General features: G+C 40.0%; 1 protein-coding gene across 1 annotated transcript in view; it reads right to left on the reverse strand.

Annotated features, from left to right (window-relative positions):
* Nucleotides 1–18,982, reverse strand: part of KCNH1 (potassium voltage-gated channel subfamily H member 1) — a 167,852-nt gene that overhangs the window by 137,004 nt on the left and 11,866 nt on the right. Inside the window, exons 4-5 of the mRNA XM_057365078.1 lie at nt 10,240–10,368; nt 3,151–3,269 (exon numbers count right to left, since the gene is read on the reverse strand). Of these exons, the coding sequence (XP_057221061.1) occupies nt 3,151–3,269; nt 10,240–10,368 (248 nt within the window). The remainder of the gene's footprint in view (nt 1–3,150; nt 3,270–10,239; nt 10,369–18,982) is intronic.

An 18,982-nucleotide genomic window follows, 5' to 3' on the forward strand; every position in this document is an offset into this window, starting at 1 on the left:
TATAACAGTAATCACGAAGAAAATGTATACAACTATATAAACCAATATGTTGAGCTTCCATTCGTGTGCACTGGACAATTTGATTACTACAATTTTCTAAACAGCTCTGGTTTAGGAAGATTTTTCAYTATTATATGGTTTTGTCATAATAAAAGAAATATTTATTTCAGAAAGTTATTAATGAAAGTATTATTTCAGTTACTTATGATTCATCAGATAATATGCTGTATTATCTGCAGTTATTATTTGTGGTAATGATGCATGATGTTTTAATAGCTCTCTAAGCTGGAGCATTTTATTCCAAGAGCTGAAATGCCAAATTTCATCRTGAGTTTTACAAGGCTGTGTTCTTTTTCTAACGGAGCAAATTTTTTTTACAAATTCTAGGTTTTTTTTTGCAAAATGGTGACTATATCCCAAGTCAGGAGTCATAAATTGCATCAAAAAGTAGTTACAGTGATTTATTAATTTTTAAGATTGCATGATTGGGGAGAAAAAAAGCCAACACAAACACTCAGTCATTCCCAGCTTAATCTCTCATTTTCATGTTTTCAACTGCTCCTGTTTGCTTTCTCTCACTCTCCCTTGCCTTTGTTTTCACAGGCACCCACACAAATTGCTCCCCAGCTAAGGGCTAAGGAGCAATAGCTCAATATTTTGACTGGCAGTTTTAATGGCAATTATAAGTTCCTGGCAAACAATGTTTAAAARGAAAAGGCAGAAGTTCCATTCTTAAGCAATGCTGCTAAGCACCATTATAATTTTTCTGCTTTCATTTCTCATAACGATCACTTTTTTTTTTAATTTGACACAATCTTGTTTCCCCAGAACTGCCTGGGCAGAAAACACATGTACTCAGCAGTGACCAGGAAGAACTGTCCCTACATTCAGCTCCTCGGTGATTAAGCAACAGAAATGCAGCAGTTACTTTCCAAACYCCTATTGCAAAATGTTGTCTCAGAGTTACCTAACACCCTTGTGTTAATTRCATAATTAATTTAAGTAGTTTTCATATGATGCTATTAGAGAAATCAGGCTAAAAAAAACCTATGCCTGCTGGCAAAAGCCAAAACTACTTGTAATACCCATGGCCTGTTAGTCTGCCACTAACACCTTTCTTAAACTGTTCCATAAAAAATAAAAAATTGTAAGCTCTTGGCAGGTTCCAACACCTTGCTCCACTCAAGTTCTAAGATGCAGCAGCCTCCTGAGACATTCAAAAATATAAGTGATAAATAACTAAGAGCAACACAAATAACACTGCGATAAATGTAGAGCCTTTGCAAGCAAACAAGATTGATGTGAAATGTCATAGAGAGTGGCAAAAGAAAAGGGATGAATTTTAAAATTTCAAACAGGCTACTGTAGGGATGAAGAAGAAAAAGGAAGAAAAAAGATTTGAAAATACACCAGGGAACAGTCAAGAAATCCCATGTTCAATATTGTTAAGAAATCTTTGCAGAGTAAGAACGCTGGCACCCCATACATCTTCAAATAAAGAAAAATGGGCTTGTCTGTATGATTATCTGCACTCTTCTCCAGTGTAYGTCTATTGACTTAAATGGAATTACAGCAGAAATAAAAGCTACCTAAGATCACAGCTGGGGCTAATGTTCTTTGYAAAATAATGACTGCAATATTCAGTCAGCAATTAAAGAAACTCATTTCAGACATGTAAACTATACACTTGCCCTTTATTATTTGTAATGAATCAATTGCCTGTGCCAGTAAGAATACTTGCAAAGACTTGTTGAGAATGAGGACTTGCAAAAGTTTCAGTAACAGTAGTCACTGAGGTCCAGACTGAGGTTCACTGAGCCAAACAGAATAATCTCAGACCCTCGGCCTCACATTCTACTGCCTACATTTTAGCATGAACTAAAGTTCAGGGGTAGAGATCTAAAGAGAAGAAAGGATTATTTGATACTAAACCTCGAGTAGGATTAGGAGGAAAACTAATCCAAATTCCAGGGCACTAAAGCTACCTCAGGGTRGACATGTGCTAATCACATGGTGTTCCTGCAGTACAGTGTCCGTGTGAATGTCTGCCCCTCCCCTGTGATAGTATGATCCATGTTATTTCTGTACTTCCAACAGAAATTGGTTTCTCCTTCTTGAATATTTCTGTATTAAATACCAAATAGGTAAGATCCTGTCTGCAGGAATTTCTTCATGATATGTGATAACAAGACAGACCTGAGCAGCAGATTTTTATTTTGCATAGAAATGAAGACATATACAACAAAATTAACAGAGTACTGACTATATGGAGACCTCATGGAACCCATCAATGCYTTACACCTTCAGCTGCACAGGAAGATCAAGAATTATTGACAAGTCACAGCTGCTGCCATGGCATTCACAGCAGAAAGTGACACAGGACTGCCATGTTCTGTTGGCTATGCTGTCATTAACACYATAACAAGCCTCTTCCCAAGCTGCTTTTACACCAGGGAGACCCTGCTACTGGCCCAGGAGACAGCTACAGGAAACTTGGGACAGTCTCTCCCCCTCGTGGTGAAAGCCCTTAAACCCCAAGTGCTTCAAGGAGACTTCTCTGCCTGGAGCTTATCTTAAAGTTTTGAGAGGCTACTTAAGTGACGAGGTTTCATTTTCCTAATCTGTCTGCAGTGTTGCTTGTGGCATCTTACAGCTGTTCTGTCCATAAAACCAGTAACTCAAACATCTGTTTTAACCAGTTGGTAAAGCAGGGTTGGGATCCCACTGCAAAGTAACCAGACATAAGTTAATTCAGGGAACAACCACATCACAGATTCTCCAGGATCTCCCTGAGTACTAGACTGAATTTTTCCCACCTCAAGTTTACATAACTGTGTAGTCCMAGATCCTATTAATACTGAGATCCTCAGAACAATGGAAAATAAGGAAGAAAGTATTATTTTAATAATGCCTTYGTAAGAACTTTGCTAAGATATTAAACACAACACTGCAGTTAGGTTACATTAAGTCTTTGGAACACCTCTTTTCATTCTGCTGTCATGGGACACATTTCACAGCACAGGTACCATATTCCACGCTTCAGATTCCCAGGGCAGGGAGGACTGACAGTTCTTGGCTCACACAGAGACGACGCACCCACAAAKGCTAAAAACATTTCTTTACAGGCTCCTGGGGAAAGAAAAAAATTACCTCAGCAAGTCGTGAGTGCTTGTGAACGTTCTCTCCTTTCTGCACGCTCGGAGCAAGCTGCTGCAGAACTCCTCGGCTGCTCGTGAGGGCACGGGTAAGGCGGGCAAACTTCCCCCAACCTTGAGAAAACATAAAATTAGATACATAACCAAAAAAAGCTGTAAGTGTGCCTTAAAAAACGTCTTAAAACTAAAGGAGGGAAAAATAAGTTAAAACAGAGCAATCTGCTTTAATACTGACCACAAGGGAGTATAATTTAACCAAGTACCAGATAAAAGCAAATCAGAAATAGGTGTCAGCATGGTACAGTAATAAAACCCATGACTACTGTGACTGTATTCAGCGACTCTACAAAAGTACTGGTACATGAACTGCATATCTTGCAAGGATAAATATCCACTATTCAATAATCTCATATTAAATCTAATGATCAGATTTGGATCTCACAGCACTGCAGAAGACACTCCAGACTAATCAAGATGTAAGGCTACAGTCATGCACAATGAAAATTACAGTTGTCTGTAACAGAAGTGAATCTGGCCTTAGACGCACCAAGCACAGATCTGGCACAAGCAGAGAAATATACATAAGATAATAAAAAGCAGAGCAGAAAAGCAAAACAAAATCATTCATTTTACCCTCTCTAAACAAAAGGGGGGATATACTAATAGATTTTATCAAACTCTAATTAAACATTTAGCAGCTTCTGGCAGAGAAGCCATATGCTGAATTTTAATTCAGAAGATTTTTTATGGTGATTTCAAATACCCCTGACACTAGAAGACCTTGAGTGACAGTCACAAGAGCTAGCTACAACCATGATCTTCATGAGCAGTACTTTGCTATAACAGAAAGGCAGGCAGAGTATATATCTTGATATCTTTGGTACACTGAAAGGAAAGTATCAGTGCATTTAATCCCAGACTTGAAAAATGCTAGCACCACCTGGGAGCTGTTGAGCAGCCTCATCTCCTACTCCAACAAAGAATGYTCAGCACTTTGAAGATTCAGCTTATAATGAGAACCTGGTCCTGGAAAACTTTCCCTACACAGCTCTCTTGTAGATCCCTTTTAGGTACTGGAAGGTGCTTGTAAGGTCTCCCGGGCATCTTCTCCTCTCCAGGCTGAACACCCACAACTCTCCCAGTCTCTGTGTGCAGCAGAGGTGCTCCAGCCTTGTGAGCATCTTTGTGACTCCTCTGGGAGGAGTCTTACGTTGGGGGACTCAGAAATCAGCGCAGCACTCCACGAGGGGTCACATAAAACTGGAGCAGAGCGGACAAATCATCTCCCTCAACTTGTTGGCCACTCTGCTTTTGTCACATCCAGGATTCAGCTGGYTTTATGAGCTTCAAGTGCCTTTCACCCGACCCAGTGCGGGACTTTGAAGGAGGATGCGCTCCAAGGGAACACAGGCGATGGCCCCGCTCCAGCCCCGGGAGGGAGCGGCAGCGGGACGGGCGGTCCGGCGCTGGCCGTGGTGCTGAAGCGGGACAGCGGGGCTTGCTCGCAAACGGCAGCCCCGGCGAGAAAAAGAACAGAGCACAGAGCTCCAGCTTCACCCGGGAACTCGAAACCTGCCTTCCTTACCACACGCAAATTGCTTCAAATGCCAGATAGCATCGACAGTTCCTTTTGATAACTCAACCAGACTGATGGGTAGGGCATTTTCCGGGAAAATTCAAACTTTGGTTCAAAACCTGAGGACAAACTTTTCAGTGTGCATTTTCTTCCTAACATCGACTATTTTAAGATTTGTTTTATTCGAACATTACACAGAGAGAGGGAGAAAACAAAGCACCTCACTTCAGTTTTCTTGCACAAAAGCACTGCCAGACRACGCTGTGACATGATTTGTGGCTATGAATGCTGAGCACCTTCGGCTACCTCCCCCTCTTACCAGGAGTTATCTCCTTTTGAAAGGTGCAGTTTAACCCTTCATCTCAGCATCCCCTCTAAGCATCTCCTCTGCCCTAWGTGTTGCATATCTCACTTGTGCGTGCCTAAATGGCACACAGAAGAACTGTTCCCACAAGCATTATACCTCACCTCTACTCCAAACTCTGATCTGAAAGCAATTTAATTGTTCTAGGCAACAGATTGTGTCACGAGGCAGAGCTTTTCAGCTTGGCTTTTWAAACCAGTGTGGATAAAAACTGGGAGTGCGTACCCTAACTCTCTCCACACACACAGTACCACAGGTGGGAGCCCAGCTCAGTGATACACCCACCACTGTATCATGGGATGCCAAAAAACAGGCACTGAATCAATTTGATTCATCTTTATGAATTTTAGCTTTAGAACAGAACATTCCCCTTCTTCTATTGCCTTTGGGGGTTTTAGTTTTGCAGGGTTTTGTGAAAGAAAAAGATAAAAATGTGGCAGCCCCAACACAGAGTTAGACCTGCAGATTGTGGCATAGGAAAAAGAAAATCAAAATGAGATAGAATGCCAGTAATCCTTCTGAATGATAATATCTCCAGTAATGCCTGAAAAGACAGCAGTACGTGTTGAATTTATTGCAATTTTCCTTCCAGAACCCTAAGGACAGACACAGCCAACAGCAGGTCAGATATCTATCCAACAAAGATGGGTCAAGTAATGGACTTAAGCCACAGGACTGAATAGAAACACTAAATTTTAAGGGTCATGGAGCTTTCCAAGACCAGGAACCAAGCCTCAGAATGGTTTAAGAATATATTGGTAACAGTCCTTCCAGAACAGAGGGACCAGATGATATGGATTAGGAGTTCTCTTTCAACACAAGCAGCTGGTATAGCCCTATAGMCATTGTTTTCCTGTAAAAATAGAGAAAATACAAATAAAATTTAATATCTAGYGATCCCAGGTGGTTCTAATATAGGCATATGTATTCCTCAAACAAGATAAGCTCACAGAGCAGAGAAGACAGTTTGGAATTCAGGAACCAACCAACAAYACACAATTCCTTGACTCAGAACAAGAAGCCGTGGTCTGCTAGAGAACAATCCTGTTTGTCCACAGGTCTATTGTTCACACAACTGTGTAAATGTGAATAAATCAAGACTCCAGCAGTTCTTGCCTCCACTTAAGCCACCTTTGTATTCCTGCACATCAAAGATCCTTGCTTAMATCCATCATGCTTCTCTGCAGTGCTCCTGCTATTGGAAATCTCATGACTAAAACTGTATTATTTTTCCATCTGGACTGGGAAACCATACCAAAGTTTTTTAATACACTCACTGTTYCCCTTTCATTTATTTCATTTTTTTAAGAAAACATTTCATCCAGCTGAAAGCAGAGTATATCTTAATCAAAATATTTCAAACACTGGCTCTCTTCATATAAATACATCTTTAAAAACAGAACCAAAAAACAGACAGCAATCAAAAAAAAATCCAGAAAAAAAACAGAAACAAAAAGGAAAAAAAAAAGGAAACGTGGATTTTTCCCTGAATTGAGATGAAGGAGACAAATATAATATTTTTGTGTCTGTCCTCCTGCTTGTTACGCAAAGGACAGCTTAGCTGCAAAATGAAATAAAKCATCTTCTGCAGGGGAGGTGGCAACTGATGATTGCTACAAAGCACAGAGGGCTACAATATCTTGGAGATAATACAACCATTCACTATTTGATTTAGTGATATTGAATTTTACCACCTCTTTGTATAAAAACAAAGTTTCAAAAGCAAAAATTAGGATCCTAAGCATCGTTTCCAAAGCCTCTAACTCAAGACAGCATAGATGCTTCTGAATATGTTCACGTTGTATTCATACATACAAAACCTGTTCAGACAAACTTCTTATGAGCTACTCAGAGTGCAAGCACAGATTCCATTTGTCTGCACAAATAAYTGTTTTGCATAAAATGATGCATTCTATTTTCTAAATTGTTCTCAAGAATCTCATACTTGGTGTGTTAGGTCTCAAACTAAGAGAGACATTCACAGACAAAATGCATTAATTCCAAATATAGCATAGACTTTAAAATTCAGCTAAGAAGGTGACCTACCACTTGACAAGCCAAATTTAGCTATGCTATAGCTTGATTTCGCCTTCTTCTATTCAAGTAAATCTAATTTCCCTGATTTTTTAAAGGGGTAAGCATATGGGRAAAAGTGGAATGAGGTTGTTTAAAAATATTATCAACATCACTGATACACTATTTTTAAGTGGTTTTATTTAGAACACGCTATTTTTAAAGCTGCTGCATCTAAAAGCAAACTTACTTACTTCCCATGGCAGTCATAAAAGAGAAATCTTCTAAATTATCTGAATCAATTAACAAAGACTACAACAAGAGGTCTACCTTTTATGTGACTTTAGAAATACTTCTTTATTTCATCTATTCCAATGTCTGATATTATTAATCAATAAAAAAAAGTTATTAAGTATGAAAAATGGTACTGGGACCTTGTATCCCTCTGAGTCACCTTCAGATAAAAGATGCCTATTCATCTCAGTGCAGTCAAACACCTGCCATTACAGCTCTACACTTTTCACTCAAGGAGTCACTACATCATTTGCAGCTGAACAATCAGGCTTGAAATTGCCAGCAGRTGATAGAAAACTAAGATTATACCACAGCTAAGCAGGCTTAGCCTGACACATTAGTTGCTCTTTATGTAATACAARAACATGATCGATTTAATGGTTTTCTCTACACAGATACACAGGCATTGATTTTGAAAAACTTGAATACTTCAAACTATAACGTTCTGCAACTGTGCAAATAGCACAATTTATTAACATATATCTGCATCTACTGGCAACCTATTACATATTAAGTACTCATATGCATAGAAAACTGATTTCACATACAAACACAGTAAAAGGAAAGTACTTGCTAAGCTGATTGAAGGTGAAAGAAGGAAAAAGAATTGATTTAGCAATCATTTTTCAGTTCATAGTTTTAATTTTTCAGATTGAGAGTTCATTCGGGTTTGGAATATGAGAAACATTCCTAAAAAAATGCCCTCTTTCAAAAGCATGCCACAAAGTTCCTGTGTAACACTGTACACAGCACAAAGAACCTGCCCTCTTCAAATCTCATGTCTGTTAAAGTAATGATTCTCAGAACAAGCTAGTGCAATTCCACCTTTTTTTAGATCTTCCAGAAACATTTTTCCACTCTCTGAATCCTAGAGCCTACTACAGATGTTTATCTGACACTCCATATCTGCCTTTTCTTCCCCTCTCTCAGTATACACAATTGCACAATGAGATCTAATATTAAAGACATGGATGTGCATGTGAAATTCTGTTTGACAAATCAGCTCTTCCAAGAAATTGTTCATCTAGCAATCAAGTGACTAACACCATATCACACAACAAAATTCCAAAGCTAGCCTACAGCAAGTAAATAGTGGAAGAAAAGTGTAAGGGATAAATTAAGGATTAAAACAGAAAYTGCAGTTGCATTGATATTATGCTTGATTTGTGCATACAGTGACAGAGAACTCTCTACCAGCATGACACTGCTGCAGCTTTATTAATTTTAGGAGATCCAGAAACAATACTCATTTAGTGCACACGCCCTTCTGTACATAAAGACATGGCACTCAGGAAAGGAGTGCAGAGCTGTGAATCAGTGGCCTCTACATAATACATTCAGTTCTTCTGTTTGCAGCCTTTGTCACTTTGCCAGCTTCCATGAGCCAGAAGGAAAAATTTTGCTTATCACTCCTCGGCAAGTCCATGCACTTATGTGTAGGTTCAGTGCTTATATTGTTGTAGATATGAAGCTGCTGAGAAATACCGTGATCATAACATCATCCAAAGAAGATTTAAAAAGAAAAAAAAATAGCATTTCCTTTCTTCAACACACTTGTATAGAAAAAAAAGTTGGAAGTGTTTCTTTGTGTTGAAAGTGAAGGACAAACTGCCTATCCCTACCACATCAGGGAACTCCTGTGAAAGCAAAGACACAGCTACCACTCCTGACTGAAAGTTCTGCTTATCAACCGACTAAATGAAGCAAAGGCCTTCACTACYGGCAAATAAATGAGAGCCAGCTTTACTGCATCATGCTGATTTATCTGTGCTGTCACTCCTCATCAGGAGACAGTGAGGACCACTAGTCAGGGAAAAAAAATACTGCAGACCCAAACTTTCTGACAAGGTAAGTTTTTTAGTTTTATTAAAGCAATAAGGAGCCAAGCATTAAAAAGAGAAAAAAAAATTACCCACATAGCCTGAAAGTGTTTGTCAAGATTGTACTTCCTTTTTCACAGTAACAGGTGTTTCCACTTCGAGAAACTATGTTTTTAAAGAATAACATTTTGAGAATGAATGTAAATCAGTTCATCTTCACAGTAAGTTTCCTGTTTAATTTAATACTACAAATATTATTAAATACTACAAAAATGCAAACAACAGGAGAACTTACATCCTTTCTTACCCCAGAGGATGCAAGTCTGTMATTCTCCACAGGGTACAAAAGGTCTGTTCCTGACAGGATCTGAACCTGAGTGCGAGTTTATGCTGCTGTCACAGCTGAGTTTGCTTCCAGSTTTCCAGGCTGCAGCTCAGCAAAGGGTTAAGAGCAGAACACTGCAGTGCTACTTCACTCACCAGGACAGCTTAAACCTGATTCCAGTTAAGATGACTGGAATCTCTTCACATAGCCTGAAGGAAACTAGTCCAGAACCTTAACATGAGAAATCCCAGCATAATGGCAAGTAACATCAAGCCAGGTAGAAATAAATTATTCAGATCTTTGCTAGACTCAGCCAGGGTTAATTTGTCTGTTTTTGCAYACAGCTTCACACCCAATTTGTACAGGGCTGTTGAGCAACACAGTGAATCCTTGCTATGYTGGAGAGTGGGTTCATAATGTACTTAAAAGGAAGAACAGTACCTATTTGTTAACCGGGCTTTCTGAAGCACTTGGGACTTTCATTAGCAATGACCCTTTCCCATGCAGGCCAGAGCAATTTCACTTAAGAAACCAGCAACCATTTCTTGAACAAATGCCATCCCCAACAGCACAGCTACAAACTATTTTAACGTCTAATTATTTGGCTTGGGTATTTAAAGGACTTCAGCTCTTTCRAGACCGGGGCAAACAAACAAAAGCAGTATAAATATATAATTGTGAAAAAGACCAACCTTTACATGAATCATCCTCAATGGGCTGCTTGAAAGCCGTTATGTCATTGAAAGTGCAAAGAAATAAAACCACTTTATCCTGCTCATTTCGAATTGGAGCAATTTTCACAAAGAACCAGACAGGTGTTCCTGGAAACAAACACATAAAAGAGTTGGTCAATGGTAGGCAGAACAGTAAAAGTACCAGTTTAGATGTTTACATCTCATATCAGCCATCTGTAAAAGTTACTTTAATGTTGGCTTTTTTTTTTTTTTTTTTTTTTTTTGCAAACACCTATTAGGCAAAATAAAGCAGCTGACAAGACTGTTACTTAAGTTCTCTGCTCTGTCTCTGCTTAGCTTTTTAATCTTCAGGAATCAGTCAGCATTTGTGAACTTCACCTGCAAAGTTAACACTTGAACTCACAAACTGCTTTGTGATCTCCTGAAAGAAAAGTCCCAGGTATGTGCAAAGGGCTGCCCACAACAGCATCTTGCTGGTTCTGTGCAGAATTTGAGAACAGCCCAGCTGTGCATAGGACATGACCATAACACAGAGTCTCAACTCAAGAACATGACCAGATTGGTGAACATTATACCCCCTGCAAACAGGGAGCACCATGCCCTAACTATTATACCAGCCTATGTCCAGCTTCAGAGCCAGGCTCTGGGGGACTCTGTCCAGCCCCCACACAAGGGGAACTCTTTGCAAGCTGCCTTCTGGCTTGCCCCRTTGTGAGCCTGCTCACAGTCACTCCAGTGGGAAGCAAAACTCCACCAAATTCAGGAGGGAACCAGCCATGAGGACCAGATCACAAGCTATGGATGGGATCACGTTGCACTGCATAAAACTGTATTTTTCTAATTACTGCAGCAGATGACCTGCTAATGAAAACTGCTTGAGAGATTAAAGCCTGCACATCACAGAAAAAAGATGGTCCCACAACATGACCCTTCAGATGCTGCTGCCATTTTTCCTTGACCTCCATCCACACAGATCACCTTGAGGAGAGATTTTCTCAGTCAGCCCTGCATTTCTGTATCTTTGGCAGTTCTACTGAGACTGCTGAGAAGACCCTAGTGATACCAGTGAAGTTCCATGTAACMAAACAGGCTCTGCCACTCACTTTACAGGACTCACCACACTGATTTTAGTGATATTTGAGTACAAGCTGATTGGAGGCCTCAGAACAAAGCACTTGGCTCCTGTATGTCATAACACAGTCTCCCTGAAGGCACCATTTTTAAGTTGGCATCATTAACTTTAGACATAAAAAGATGACTTCTCCAACTTTGAGGTACATGGCAATAGGACACTCCAGACATGAGCCTCCAGGGTGTTTGTACGTAGGTTTTCAGACTGTCCCTACACCCTCAGTGATGATGAAAACAACTCACCATTGCCTTTTCAAGCACAAGAAGTAAGAGACATTAAGAGAATTCAGGCTTGCTTACTGTGAGCAGCATTTTTCTTATGTGTCCCTTGTGAGCAATGTCTGGAGAGAAGGGTCTACACACACCAGGGGCCAAAATAAAATCAGGATAAGCAAGAGTTTTACCCTCTGGGAAAGCCAGAATAAAAAGCCCCACATAATTTTTGTCACTCATGCAGCAAAGTATTTCAGAAAGAAACKAAATAGTCTTCTAAGATTATCCTTTCTCAATCACTACAGCGTGTAGCGGGACCCTACTACACGCTGAATTGCTCAGTATTTTAACCCAAGCACTTCATGGTATATTTCATGCAATAATTTTTAGTAACAAGGGCCACTTGTGCTTCCTGACTGTCAAAGGGTCACAAGGAAACCTCATATATCTCTCAGGTTGCTGTWCAGCAAAGGAAGCAAAGGTAGGGTTTTTTCCAAGCTTTTCCAGAGGTGGTTGCTACCAGTGCCTCACCTGTTCCCAGTCTTAGTGCTGAGCAATCTTTTCTGGCTACAGAAAGATAGAGCATCTCCAAAACCCATGGACAACTTCCATAAATGAAGTTCAATTCCTAAGGCTCCCACTGGGCCTGCATRACACACAGGCAGTTTTAAACCCTGGCTGAGATTCCATGCCATATGTACAGCCACTTCTATAAACAGCAGGGTCTATGATGCATGGAGGCCTCTGCTCAAAAAGCAGAGAAATCCAGATGGAAGCACTGGTGGCCATTTCTGAAATATGCCTGCRTGGCAGAAAGAATTCACGGGTCAGTAATTTTTTTTTTCTAAGAGCTAACATTCCTGAACAACTCCTTTCAATAACACATGAGCAAATAAAAATGCTAAGTGTGAAAAAAAGATGCAGCAATGTAACTGCGCCAGTAAAATCATCACTAACTTGCTAATGAGCTCAGAAGACACTGCCACAAAGCAGGCAACAGCAATTTTCTAGACASTAACACCCTTTACACCACCCTTTCTCAAGAGCTCCTAAAAGTGCCTGTGGCAATTTCTTCTTGCCTACTTGTTTTTCCCAACTTCACATGTGAACTATTCTGAGGCCGATCAAATCTGTATCCTGCTTTTACACAGACTCCTCGGTGACTAATTGCTTTTCATTTTACCCACTACAACATCCTTCACTAGCACTGCAGCTTTTCAGTCAGCCAGGATCTCCATCTACAGCCTTGCTTTTTGATCTCTACCTACATGGACTTTTTTTGATCAGGGATTTTTTTTTTTTGCCCCTCCCCCAAACCACTTTGTATTGTTTTATTATTTCAAGCTACAGCCATTCTGCTATGGGCTGCGCACAATAATAACTTTCAAATCATTGAGGCTGAATTACACACTGTTTCATCTCTGCCTCTCACAGCTGTAAAAACTTACTAGCATGCTTTTAAAGATACTGTATTCAACACAGAAAGGATGCGATTCACCCTCTTATTCTGGCTATTTGTCAGATGTCATCCTCCCTTTATGATTATGCTATAGTATGTTGTTGCAATATTTTTCTAACATGTTCTGAATGCAGCARGAGGACTTTTCCCAATTACCTGTGGAAGGCTGATGCAGGGCAAGAAGCTTTTATCAGCAGGGTTCTTACTTTCTGATTCCYTTGACTCCCACTCCTGAGCTGCATTATTTACAGGAAAAAGGAAGACTAAACACTTTTTTACCTAGAACCAAGTGTAGAACTTAGTGATGTGCTCCACAGGCTAAAAGAAGGAGCCAGATAGCCTTAACAGCATTTATGAAATACATTATTTGGGCACCCTTGTAATTTCCAGAGTGCCACAAACAGAGCAGAATGTAAAATCAAGGTGGCACACAAGGTCTGCGGAAATCATCTTCCAGTCTGGGGGATCTACACAGTAACACTGCAACAGCAGAAATAAGTAGAAKGAAAATTCTGCCAGGCCATGTACCTGCCTCCACAACATTGTATCTTCCCTGCAGTGAATTCCCTAACATCTTGTCAGTGTCTCTTGTGAACAGGAGACAAGTGGATATAAAACCACAGTCATGAGGTGAGTGCTCACAGCGCTGGGTTACGTGGGCTTTCCACAGTGCTCTGCAGCCAGGAGCTCATTCACAGCAGAACTGGGATCTGAACTGTGGGAACACAACAAATGGCTCAGCCATTTGAGATGTGGCCATGCTCAGCTTTTTTCCTGCATACTGGTTTAATTATCAGAAGAATTTTACTTTTTAAACATTAAACAGTTTATTTAACTATTAAACAGGAAAGCCTAAAATATAAACTACTTATAAATCAGGTCGGAAACTAGAATTTCAATGTCCTACAGGCAGCCCTCATGCTCTTGGTGTCAAAGCCAATGTCCCTGCTCATCCAGACAACCATGACTAGCAAGAGGCACAAACAAGGCCATTTTAATGAAAAATGTGATTTTCAGATTCAGCCTGTGGGTTATTCAGGCAGTGAAACTGTAGCATGTTCCAGAGCTCTCACAGCTAACAAGAATAACTTCCCAGTCTGCACTGATGTACAGCCACACAGAAAGTGTTTACCAGTGTTTCCAACAATACATCTACTTCCATTTACATTTTGTATTTAGTCCTGGCAACCTCTCTCACTGGTAAAGTTCAGTGATAATACCAGCGCACAAACAAAAAATAAACACTCACGATCTGCATTGGGCTTCAGTTAGATTCGGAATCAGCAGTGAAAGAATCAGCAGTGAAAGAATCCAGAGTTTGTCTAGTGGCATGCCAGAAAAAGGAGATGTCCCTTCAAAGCTGCAGGACAAGCAGTGTGAACAGCTGAGCAGAAATGAAAATCTACAATGAGTGCCTGACAGCAACCACAGGACCAGCCTGGCTTGTGGTACCAAAGTTATGCAGCCAATCCAGAATTAACAGGTGCAGCTCTTGATAGTCTTTTATGGCCTAAGCACAGTACTTATGGTGTTGCCATAAAGAAAATACCATTTTAAGGACTGTGATTCAAGTCACAGAAGATTAACAGCCAGTAAATGTCTGCACAACTTTCAATTTCCCATCTGAAAGACAAACACCACTGTCTCTTCCYTTTTTTCCAGTCTCATGTATTACAGCAGTGATGTGCTCAAGTCCCTTGCTGGGCAGGAACACCAGCATTTAACATCCTATTTAACAGTGCTTGAAGTCTTTCAGAAACTCTTACAGCATCAAAGTGAAAGAGATTTTAAAGGTCTATTCCAGCTTCTCCCTGAGCATACCACTGAGGTCTCTTAAGTCTTCCCTCCTGTCAAACAAAAATAGGCTATATGCAAATCAAATCAATATCTTTAAATATGCTCTTTGCCCATACCTTGAGCCATTTAACCAAAGAAGCCAACTGTTTTTCAAAACTCCACAAAGCACACTTTAAATAAAACTGCAATATAKAATAATTCTTTCCACTAATTAAAGCAAAATTAATTTCTAAATACAATGAGAAAAACATGTTTTGACAATTCAGCTGACACCTCCACTGCCATTAATGAATGGGGCAAGTTTCCTCCAAGCAGCACAACCTCTGCATTACTTGATAACGCCTCAGTCAGTCATCATCTATTGCCCTGAAGGGAAAGTGGAGCAGTATGGAAATGAGAAGGACAGAAACATGTGCCTTGTCTCCACCAATTCTTATACGCAGCTATGCAGATGGCAGGACCTAAGTTACATAGACAGCATGGCTGACCATTACAGCCACCCCTTTTCGGGTTTCACTTATGCCCAGGTACTTGGTATTACCGAGACAGTTTCTCTCTATCCCACACACACTGAACATTTATCCAGTATCACACCAGCAAACCAGCTGATGTGGTGTGATCAGAGAGAGTCTGGCAAGTTGCTGTAGGCCCAGATTTTAACTAGGTGTTCAGAGAAGCCCGTGACATTTCACCATGAAAGACAAAGAACAAAAGTCTTCCCATAGACTCTAGCTTCGAGCAGAGAGTGTGCACCAAACGCGAACAGACCAACACAGTGTGAAGCTCACCATTCTGTGCCAACAAAAATAAATCTTCAAATATACTCCCAGCACTTTTAAAGCTGTTACCTTCATGTCTTCTCTATCTGGTGCTAGAGATACTGTGGCAGCTAATGCTTCTAAAGGTCAGATCTTTACATGCTAAGATAAGGAAAATGAGTTTTAGTCCCCAAAGGTGGAAATGCTACTCACAAGGGTTATCCTATGACACTGAAACCACACAGCAGAAAAAAAGAGATTCTGTACACATCCTTGTACTGCAGTAGTGCTGATATGGTTTACCTGATTCTGAGCTCTCTGAAGAATAGAACATGAGTATAAGGAAGACACAGTAAAATATTGAGATCTTCTTTCCATTTAACCCAGACAAAATGCTTAAGGATTACTACTGGGAATTCTGTACATATTTGTGGAGATGACAGCAAGTCTTATTTGCCAACACATTTGAAGTTGACAAGATCAAAGGCAATTACAAGTTCTATGAATCCAAAATATTTAATTCAACCTTGCTGAAGGTAATTGAACTCACACAGATGGATTTCACAGGAGATGCAGGTGTGCATACTGCTTGATAAATATTGGAGCTACACTACAATGAGAGGTCGAGGAGGATACATGTCACTTGACTCCAACACCCTCATTCTTCCCTGCTTCTGTTCCTGTGCAGTGATATGGTTTAGCAAAGGTTTCCATCTGGAGACACTACAGGCACAGCACACACAAATATAAATGGATTTMGATGGTTTTAACCAGTGGCAGTTATGAGAAGCTCTACAGTGGTRGGCAATCATAGGTCTACCACCCCGAAGTGAATTTTTCAGCCTATAAATTAAGATGGGGTTGTTTGCTCTTGAACGTCTACAGAAAGCACTGGTTCCAAAGATAAAAGCAACTAGAACCTACCAAATGACTACTTTAAGCTTGTCATTCTCTGATATCTGAAGGCTTTCTAATACACTGGGGGAAGAAGGGAGAATAAAGGAGAGGAGAAGATTGTCCACATGTTAAAATGAAAATTAAAAAAAAATCAAACAATCAAWTTTTTTAAAAATCCCTCATAAATATTCATGGTATTAAATTCGTTAAACATTCAAGCACCCAGAAATACAGGGAAGTGAACCCCAGCATAAACTGAAAGTGCATCCCAGTCTTTGGGACTCTCACCATAACATGTCTACTTGGCAAAGAGCTACTGCTTTACCAAACTACTTTTCAGTGTGCAAAATAGTTACCTACAGCCAACCCAGGATTCTGGCAAGCATTCTGCTGGCCCTATCTGTACAAAACTTCCGAGACCAAAAAAAAAGGTGTCTWAACACTCTCTCTGCAGCACAGCTGCAGACCATAAACAATGGGAATGCCTTTGCTCAGACAGGGGGCACTTGAAGACTCTTTCTAACTCTTGATGTACTTCACCTCTGACGAGTTCACCCCACTTCAAATATTCTTCCACTGAAGTAGGTCAAGTACTGCATGGAAAAGGGGGTTAGATTTCAATGGGACAACACCTCTTCAGAGGCAGATAGAAGCAAGTAAATTTTGTATTCTTACCAAAATTTACATCATCAATAATGACAGCAAGTGCATATAGAACAAGCCTGCTTTTGCACTGCTTGTATGGCAGGTCTACATTGTAAATGAAAATCCAAGTTTAATTTACTCAGCCATTTTTAACTCATGAGGCTGACCATGAAATGTAAAAACTTATCAACTGGCTGTCAAAGTCTCATAAGACGTTAGATGCTTAAAATATATCAGTTCAGATAAGGTAAGATATGACTAAGGAGAGATATAAAATATTTTCTAATACATTAGCTGCACCCTTCCTTGGTATAAGTTAATTTATCTACACTGACTTCAGAGCTAGTAATGTTTTACTTTTCCCATATAAAAATAAACAATACTTCCAGCATCACTGGACACTCACATCAAATTAAACAATGGAACTGAAGCTCTCATGTGAAATTACTGTCAGTCTGTTGGTTGTCATTTTGCAGTCCAGATTAAAGAAGCTTCCACTTTGTCTCCTTCCAGGTATGACAGTGAATCCCCACTGAATCCAGCTGGATGGCATCAAAGCAACAATGACAAAAATCTGGTGGCTGTGCACCTGTTTGCTCTAATTGTTTCCAATTATCCTGGAGGAGCTCTGTATTTCTGGGAAGCAATTCTTCCAGAGAATAACAGCGATTGTTACGTATCTGCTAAGTTATCAAGGACATAGCCCAAGGAATCATCAAATCTCTACCACATCTTGACTTCTAGTTCTGAAAACAGGGAGTATAGTCACTTTTGGATGGGGGGAGGACTGGAAAAAGAGCGGGAAGGCCAGGCTAGAGGCCACATCCATAAATACAAACATTGTGAAGAAAATTTTATTTTGTTTATAGAATTGATACTGTGAACTGCAATGACGTGGATTTACTGTATCTATCAACAGCTGGATGGGATATCCTCATCAGACAAGCAAGTAAATACCAGCCCTGGGTCACCATCATGGAGAGTGACATGCCAAAAAAAAAAAACCAGCCTATCACTTCGGTAGCATCATTGTCTCAATCTCCTGTTGACATGTAAAACCACAGAATAATTGTTACTCAGAGAATGAGAGCAATGGTTGCTGCTCCTGAAAGTGCAAGATTGACTTGTACTACCAACATCATTATTAACTCAAAATTCTTCTTTTGTTTTCCTTTGTTCCTCCAAAAGGATAGGGACTGCACCATTAAAACAGCCAGAATTGCATTAAATGTGCAGTCTGTGGAAAATGTACCAATTATCCACCAACTCAAAAATGGAAAAAAAAYCCTTCCTATTTATTGTGACTATTAGTTTATAAGGAGGGAGTAGATAGGTAAAGAACAAGAAAAATCTGTCTATTTCACTGGCTAATTTGAAAAAGCAAAATAGAATGAGGAAAGAACAGAGAGACAAAACAGAAGAAACAAAGYGCAGGGAAAAAGATGTCTGTCAAAATTCAGGGTCCTTTCCCAAGCTTTCAAACTGAGAGCAGGTTAGAATCAATCATGTTCATTACCTGAACCATTGCCATAGCTGCAGGCAGAGGTAAGGTTACCACAAAGGAAAGGCCAGTTAGCAGTCTGGGTGCTAAGTGACTGAAAAATCTGACAGTGTTGTTCTGTGATGTGGCTTATACTGAGAMAAAGCTCCAGGATGTCCCCTTCTTGCTATTTTTCTGTTAAAACTCTCTAGTGTTATTAGCCAGTCCTTGTAACAGTAGTTAATGTATCTCTAAAGCTACAGATCTCACAAACATTAAGTGCCCTGTGTTTTGTTAAACTTGAAAGTGAGCGRGGTGCTTTCCTTTTTCCCATGCCTGTAACCCTCTGCGCAACCGAGC

This window comes from Malurus melanocephalus, unplaced genomic scaffold, assembly GCF_030028575.1.
Source record: "Malurus melanocephalus ecotype Western Australia unplaced genomic scaffold, MMel_1.1 scaffold_48, whole genome shotgun sequence".
Classification (NCBI taxonomy): domain Eukaryota; kingdom Metazoa; phylum Chordata; class Aves; order Passeriformes; family Maluridae; genus Malurus; species Malurus melanocephalus.